The 8620-nt window shown below is 38.6% G+C and overlaps 1 protein-coding gene across 1 annotated transcript in view; it reads left to right on the forward strand.

Moving 5' to 3' along the window:
- Nucleotides 1-157: 157 nt before the first annotated feature.
- The window catches only part of KIAA0020 (KIAA0020 ortholog), a 25599-nt gene continuing 17136 nt past the window's right edge, over nucleotides 158-8620 (forward strand). The window contains 9 exon segments of the mRNA XM_009996993.1: nucleotides 158-248; nucleotides 1664-1846; nucleotides 3852-3987; nucleotides 4693-4768; nucleotides 5558-5651; nucleotides 5861-5927; nucleotides 6452-6626; nucleotides 7925-8028; nucleotides 8564-8620. Coding sequence (XP_009995295.1) covers nucleotides 158-248; nucleotides 1664-1846; nucleotides 3852-3987; nucleotides 4693-4768; nucleotides 5558-5651; nucleotides 5861-5927; nucleotides 6452-6626; nucleotides 7925-8028; nucleotides 8564-8620 — 983 coding nt within the window.

The following is an 8620-nucleotide window of genomic DNA, read 5'->3' on the forward strand; positions in this document are numbered from 1 at the left end:
GGCCTGTGCGGGCCGCTGTCCGCCCGGGCCGCGGGGCGGGTTTGGCTCCGTCGGGCGCTGTGGGGGGAGCGCGGCGGCCTCTGCCGCCCGGCCTTAGCGAGGGAGCTGCCGCCAGGCAGTGATGCTGTTCCTTGCTTCGATTGCAGGCCTTGCCGGGATGGAAGCCAAGGGGAAGAAGAGGTTCGTGGGGAAGAGTGGAAAAGCCCCTCGCGGGAAAGTGCCGCCCGGGAAAAGGAAATTTAAAAAAGGTAATGGAGAGAAGGCAACGGCTCCTTAATAGGAGTGTGGCTGAGTGGTTATTGCTCTGCACAGGCGTGTCCAGGCTTAAATTGTTGTCGTGGTAAATGTATGTAATGAAATCACTATGTTGGTAGGTGAGTGAAGAGCAGTGTGTGTTGTCTGTGTGTCTATGTGAGGCCTTTTTCAGTGTCTCCCATGCTGTCCCTGCAGAGGTGCTGATGAATTATGGGCTGGATGAGCAGATGGTGAGGTAGATTGAAAAGTGTGTGAATGGCTGGACCTAGAGGGTGGCTGTCAGTGGCACAAGATCTAGTCAGAGGCCTTTAACTAGCACTGTACCCCAGAAGTCAGTGCTGGGGTGTAGTCCTGTTCAGTGTCTTCACTGCTGATCTGGATGATAAGGCAAAGTGTACCATTAGGAAGTTTACCGATGGTGCCCTCCAGAGGGACCACAGCAGGTTGGATAAATGGGCTGACAGAAGCCTCATGAAGTTCAACAAGAATTGCAAAGTTCTGTACCTGCTGGGCAACAGTGCTGTGCACTGGCATGTGGTGGGAGAAGACAGCTTTGCAGGAAGGGCCCTGGTGATCACAAAGTGGAACCTGAGCATGCCCTGTGGCAAAGGCAGCTAATTGGATCCTGGGCTGTGATAAGAAGAGGATGCTTCTCCTCAGCACCACTGAGGCCACTCCTGGAGAGCTGTGACCAGTTTGGGGCTTTCCAGCATGAGAAGGACTTGGATATGTTGGAGAAAGACCAGTAAACACCATGAACATGATGAAGGGTCCTGGTCGTATCTTCTTTGAGGAAAAGCTGAGAGAGCAGGAACATTTCAGCCTGTAGAAGAGAAAGCTGAGGTAGACCTTGTCATTGTATACAGAGAAGGGAGGGTGCAAAGTCATAGCCAAACTCTTTTCTGTGGTGCCCAGTGACAGGATCAGGGGTCATGAAACACAGGAGGTTCCCTCTGAACAAACATCAGAAGAGTGAGCACTGGTAGCAGCTGGCTGGAGAGATGGTGGAGTCACCCACCTGGTCCTGGGCAATCAGCCCTGAGTGACCCTGCATCAGCAGGAGGGTTGAAACAGGTGACCCGAAAAGGTCCCTTCCAGCCCCAGTCATTCTACTATTCTGTCTTGTATTCAAAACTGCTGACTCTAACATCAAATAACCTGGAAAAAGTGAAGCTGAAGTGCTTTAAGTAGATTGCACTGCAAGCCCTTTAGCTCTGATTGACCTAAACCACTCTTAATTAAAATGTTTGAAGTTGATAAACTTTTTTGTAACGTGTGAAAGCAAAGTCTAGAATCAAAAAGTTATCTGAAAGTTGAAGTTTAGTTCTTGTTATGGTAATTTGTTATTTTAAGTAAACATTTATTTGCTTTAGGCTAGCATTTTAATTTCTGTTTTCTTGGTTACTAGATTTGGGTCCACCGAAGAAACTTATTAAAAAAGGAGATGAGGAAGGAAAACCTAAATCTATTTCCAATAAATTTGTAAAAGGGCAGTTTAGACTTGGAAAAACTGGTGCTGACCGATTCAAGAATAAACAGCAATCAGAAAAGCTGGCAAAGAAGAGGAAACTCCAGGCTGGTGAAGAGGGAGGTGAGCAAATTTTAAGCCTGGTTATCAACGGAAACTAGGTTTTGGGAAAGATACTGTTAATCTCTGACTTCTCTTTTTCCCCCTGCCTTTCCAAATGGGCTGAATGACTCCCAAGTTTAGTTCATATTTAGTCTTTCTTGTGCAGTAATTTACCCCACCTGACTAAGCTTGAGGCCAAAGTAATGAGAACTAACAGTTATTAATTTTCTTAAAAATAAAAAAATGCAGTATCCAATCTAAATATATGTTAATACTGTCATAAAGCTATGATAATTTTAATCACAAGATTAAGTGGCTAGCTTGAAACTGGCTGTTTTCACATAAATTTGAAGTATATACAGAGCTTTTCACAGGCCATTTTAGAAATTTAATCCTGTTCTAAAATTACTAGCTGCATAATTTGGAATTAAAAAATTAATGAAAGAATGTTGGTTATCCTTTATATAATATATGTATATTTTTACTGTTGTCTAAGCTATATACATCTCTTATATATATTTGTTTATAAAGACATTACCGATATTATCACTTTTTTACATTTTACAGCTTATTTCTGTGTTTATACAGAGAGACTAAATAAATGCCTGGTTTTATTACTGTTTAAAAGGATTTTGTTTTTCCAACTTTGTTTCTGGTACATGGCAACTTCATGTTGTTTCTTCCTCTGCTGTGAAGCAAAGCTCTACTGTGATCATTAAGCAGCACAGTAAAACGAGGGGTGAAATCTTACCTGAGGGATTCTGAAGTTCTGCAGAAAAGCAGTGTTTTGAAGGACAGTAGGTGGTGTTAAGTATTTTATTGTTGCTGTTGTTGCATGTTTGCAGAATGGCTTCACATGGGATACGCAGTAGTTGTCTGGAATTTAATAGCAACAGAATGTTCATGTTAAGCTGCTGAAGAAAAAGCCGACAAGCACAAACAAACCTTTAAATGTTGTTTTTAAGAATAACTGAAAGCTGCTGTGTATTTTATAGTGGCACTGCTCTCAAAGCAAAGTGTTACTGTGTTTGCTGGTCACTTGCTGTGGGAGAGTGATAGAAAAAAACAATAAATATGCTTTGTAAAATAGGACGTTTTTGGATGGTTAAGACAGTTAAGTATCTGGTGCTAAGTAACAAGAGGCAGTGTTTTAAGGTCTAAAAATGTAAAGCTAGGTCTTTATTGTTACAGAATCAAAATCATAGAATGGTTAAGGCTGGAAGAGACCTTAAATATCATCAGGTTCCAACCTTCCTGTGATGAGAAGGGACCCCTCCCACTAGACCACATTGCACAAGGCCTCATCCAGCCTGACCCTGAACATCTCCAGAGAGGAAGGTGTTCAGGGTGTTCCACAGAGAAGTAATGGTTAGCATGACTTGCTTGTGTGAAACCGTGTAATATAACATGATGGGTTTTGTCATGGTATGAACAAAAGTAAATAAGATACTTGAAGTTTTTCTGTAACTCCTTTGTGGCACTTTCTGTGCAGTTACCTTAACTGAGTTTGTTACGTGGCAGTGCGTAGCTGTTGTATAGAAAAATTCCATGCTTAAGGAATTTGACTGAATTGAAACATTGAGCTAGTAAAAAAGCTTTCTTTGGTTTTTTTTTTCCTTTTCCTGAGATTTCAATATGCATCTTTGAGTTAGGGTTCTTCTTTTGAGAGAGGCAAGAGGTGATGTGTAAGTAGAGGATGAACTAATAAGGAGAACTACCTGGGGAAGTCATAGGCCGCTAGGGGCATTTTCAGTCAATTTTCAAGCTATTAATAGGTTTGCAGTGCATTCTTTGACAGCTTTGAGAAAGAATACTTGATTTTACAGTATTCTAGAAGTGGTAATGGCTCGCTTAGTGTACTTACTAAATATTTGTACTTTCATATTAGCTAGCTGGGTAACTGCAGGCAAAGCTCCTGGAATTTGTTAGCAGGTCAAGTCACAGAGGTGCCACAGTTCATGCTGATAAAGGATGCCATTGCTCCTCTTTCACTGACTGCAGAAAATGTCCTTATTTTTGTTTTCAGGGTCGGATCCTAAGAAGCCGAAGTGGGATGACTTCAAAAAGAAAAGGAAGGAACTAAAGCAAACCAGGCAACTGAATGATAAAAGTAATTACGACATAATTGTAAAATCAAAGCAAATATGGGAAAGTGTGAGAAGGTAATAACGATTTTTTTCTTCCATTCAGTTGTCTCTTAGTCATAAGTTGCAAGAAGACTGTCTTTCTCCTCTTGTAATTCTATTAAACTATTTCCAGATGATTCCATGGGTAAATAATAACATTGCATGTGATTCAGTTGCTGATTCAAGAGGAGTGTGGTGACCCATGGTGCTAGAAATGTCTGGATTGAACTCACTTGTATTTAAGGCTAAGATTTGTGAGTAAATGCTTAGGGGGTTACCTTATTACTTTAATCCTTAAGCACAGAGCATGTACTGATGCAGTCTGATGTTGCAGTGAGATCACTGCATAATTTTTTTGTGGAGGTTTGTATACTCTCTCGGGGCAGGTGTAATTCTGGAACTGGGACCCCACAGCAGGAGGAAGAGTTAATTTTACTTGCTCTGGTTGTCTGTGCTTTGCAGTTCTGGCTGTAAGACACTTACAGATCTTTAGATCTGTAAACGACCCTGGGTGCAGACTTGAGTTAATGTGCTTTTAATAACATTGTTACTCAGAAGAGACTTAATTTGGAAGTGTGGAAATCTGGTTTTGTTTCTAGGAGTTGAGACTGCTTAATTCTATCTATCTATAGGCTTAATTAATGACAATAATTTGCTTCTTAATTTATAGATATAAGTGAATCATACTACAGAAAAGCTGTTTCCTCAATTAAGATTGTTTTACGGTTTTTTTGCTGGTAGGAAGAAATGTGATAAGGAAACACGAGAAAAGCTCATGAATGAACTGCAGAAGCTTCTTCGTGGAAAAATTAAAAGTGTAAGAAAAGCTGATGCCGTAGTGCACAAATTCAGAAAAGCTTCTTTAAAGAATGGTGAAATACAAACAGACTTATTATAATATAGCAGTAACCTATTCTTCCAGAAACTGCAGAGAATTTTTTGAACTGTGAGTAAAAAAGGACAAAAGCAGAGTTGGGAGGCTGCATTTGGCACCTGGATTTCAGGACAGTGCTGCGATGCTTTCTCTGTCAGCTGGCAAATTTAAGTCTGTCTGCCTTGCCAAGCAGCTTTAGTCCAGTGGAATTTGGTGCTAATGGAAGTTCAAAAACAGCCACTCAGAGATTAATTGCAATTGTTGCTTTGCAGCATTCTTTTAGGGAAGTTAATGTTCTGATACTCACCTATACTAATAATCTTTCTGCTTAATTGTTGAAATGTATAAACTTGTAGTGAAATACATGTTGAATTTAAAGTGATTCTTGTTATTCCACTCTGAAGTGGAACTATATCATCACAGTCATTCTGAAATTACAAAGAATGTGAGAGAAAACAAGATACCATTGCATTGTTCTCTTTCAGTATTAAAACCTCAGTGCATGTCCTTCATTGTCAGCAATTTTAAGTATTGTCTGTTTTGTTCAATGGAGTAATTGTAAAGCAGTAGCAAAACTTAAAACTTAATTTGTTATAAACTACTAGCTACTTTTACAGTTGGCATTACATGCTGTGTGCAGCATAAGACTATGCCAGAGCAAGTGCATTAAAATGAATTTAGTGCTTAATGCCATTCAGAGGGCCTAAGTAATTAAATATTTCTGTTCTGTAGCTGGCATTTGCACATGATTCAACTCGAGTGATCCAGTGCTTTATTCAGTATGGTAATGAGAAGCAAAGGCAGGAGACATTTGAAGAGTTGAAAGGTACGTTCTTTACATTTGCATTTTACCTGTGTGCTTCTGTATTGTTCTTAGGATGCATTAAAACAAGCTGTATTATTTTCTCTTGAATGTTTTTAGCTTTCTGTTGAAATGGGGCTTTTTTCCTAGGGAGCTCTTATAGCTGTTTGGCATCTTGTTTTGTAGAACTAATGTAGTGAAAAATCAAACTAGCTAATGTTTTTGCCTTCTAGATAGCCTAGTAGAGTTGAGCAAGTCAAAATATTCCAGAAATATTGTGAAGAAGTTTCTTATGTATGGGTGAGTATGAAGTGAATTTGCTTAGCTGTGCTGTATTCTCTTTATAGTCCATCTTCATTAATTAAAAAATATGTCTCTGGAAACATCTTTATAACAGTGATGATGCTGTGAAGTGTCTGGTATTGCTGAGTAGTTTTCCTTTTTTCAAAAAGTGAAGCTAAAGGTGGATATACATTGAGGAAAACATATGCCAAAAGAACTTCACGTACATGTTCAAAGTCGATCTTTGCCTTATAAAAAACCCTGGCTTTTAAAATGTTTTTCTGCTTAGTATTTCAGGGAGCCATTCCTTATTTATAAACCCTAGTTTATTTTCTTTCCCTCAAAATGCCTTAGGATTTCTTGATTCCTGGCTTTCTGGCTTTATTTTCATAAATGTCTTAAAGCTGACAGAGATCCATGTATTTTGTGGTTTCTGTGCTAAATCTTATTACCTAAATGTGCTTCCAAAAAATAAAACTATTGATAGGTTAGCATTTCCCTGAAGTTGTAACTCTTGCTGTGTCTCTTTCTTCATAAAACAGGACAAAACCACAAGTTGCAGAAATAATAAAAAGTTTTAAAGGCCATGTGAAAAAAATGCTCCGTCATGCAGAAGCATCTGCTGTGGTAGAATATGCCTATAATGATAAAGCCATTCTGGAGCAGAGGAATATGCTGACAGAAGAGCTATATGGCAACACTTTCCAGATTTACAAGGTACATTTTCAGACTTGTTTTTTTACTTTGCTCTCTTTTGTGTAGGCTACAGGACTTGAGTCCAGACTCTTTCAAAACCATTTAGATGCAGATCCTCACCAAGCAATGGGAACCTTTTTTAAAAATACTACCTACTCTCTTTTGACTTCTGTTTTTCCTTCTTTCTTGCTGATTTGGAAAGTAGGTTCCCATTACAGGCACAAATAATTTTATTTGCTACAAAGTACAAAACTGTTATTACTCAGTAACTACACTAGAGTGACTTTTGCACCCCAATGTACAGCACAGCACAGTTTTAACCCAGGATTTCTGTTAAAATTGTGTAAGAAATTAACATCTCATTTCTGAGCTATATTGCATTTTCTGTTCTTTACAAGTTGTAAAGCATTTTGCAATACTGTAATAGAAAAGGGGTTTTGCTGTACTGGTAGACTGTAATTTGTACTGGAGAAGAGACCCTCTGAAATGAAGTGCAGCATTAGCTTCTGTCATTCCAGCATTCTTGGCATCAGTGCTTTTAAGTAGTCCTATAATGCAGTGCAAACCTGAGACTCAACAGTATATGGGTTTTTAAGAAATTACAATGTAATCCTTAATGAGACCTGTAATTTCTTGGGAGTTTTGAAATGTGAGATTCACTTTTTCCCCCCCAGCCTTCCATCTCGCCACTCCCCCTTTTCCTCCATAGCAGCGATGGTTAGAAAAATATGTCCTAATTTTCTGTCTAATCATATGGTTCTTCTAACAACAGATTGTTTGTTTTTTGCAAGAGATACCACAGTAATTGTTGAGATGACATACCAAGAAGTATTTCTGTATTTAAGGTATACAGTGTGTATTTCTTCTCTCTGCTGTTCTTGAGCTGGAATTTCTTGGGTTAGCTTCTCAGTTCATTGACTTGTTGCTCTGTTACCTCCTGACATATGCATAACTGTCATACAGGATTTCTCCTTAGCCCAGGAGTCCCTTGGCACAATGCCAGTTTTGTCTGATAGTCTCATGAGGAGCTGACCATAACTGGCAAAAAGCAGTTCAGACCACAGAAATACCTTGTTTGCTCATGATGAATATTCAGTTTGTAGAAGCTCTTTGAGTATACAGCTTCTGACATACTAAAAGTAGATATTTTCAGTAGATCTTTTTATTTTTAAAATTGTAAAAACTGTTAGTTTTGTGGAATATTCATTTTGTATACAATATTGTTCATAAATTTTGATTGAAAAGGGACTGAAGTAATTCTGTATTAACTCCAGTACCTTTTGGGAGCAACTGTGTTTCTGATTGTGCATTCATTTCAGACACCCATTGTCCCAACTTTGGATAAAGTGTTAGAAGCTCAGCCAGAAAAGAGAGAGGCCATCTTGGATGAAATGAAACAGATTCTTACACCCATGGCACAAAAGTAAGGACAAAAATAGATTTACCATGTGACAATATAGCATGAACTGGTTTGTTTCTGTTATACAAACAGGCCAAGATATCAATACTATTTTAAGCTCATACAATGAGCTTATTGATAGTTTTTGAAGCTGTAGCATTGTTGTCTTGTAACTATGGTTTTACCCCAAGTGTCATAATGAGTATTGTACCTTAATTTTGAACTCCTATACTTTTGAGCTTCTTATAAGCCAAGTTGCCCTCTGCCCAGTTAAACAATTGGTAGAAATCCCACAGCATGGTGTGCTTCTGTAATGCATTATTGGATAAGCTTCTTCAGAGGTCTTTAGGAGAAAATATTTTGCTAAGTTTTAGAATTTTTAAGTTTTGGTGGAATTTTCTACTTACTGTAAATGCTGAACATCTGATCAAGACTGACTATTTTCTGCACAGCACACTGCCTAAATTTTTCTTTTTACATACAGATGAAGTATGACTAGCGGTGTCAAAACTATTACTTTTGGGTCACTTCTTGCTTATTTTCCTTTTCCCAAATACAGAGAGGCTGTGATAAAGCACTCACTGGTACATAAAGTATTTTTGGACTTTTTCACTTA

The sequence above is a fragment of the Chaetura pelagica genome, unplaced genomic scaffold, assembly GCF_000747805.2.
Source record: "Chaetura pelagica isolate M959 unplaced genomic scaffold, ChaPel_1.0 scaffold614, whole genome shotgun sequence".
In the NCBI taxonomy this organism is placed as follows: domain Eukaryota; kingdom Metazoa; phylum Chordata; class Aves; order Apodiformes; family Apodidae; genus Chaetura; species Chaetura pelagica.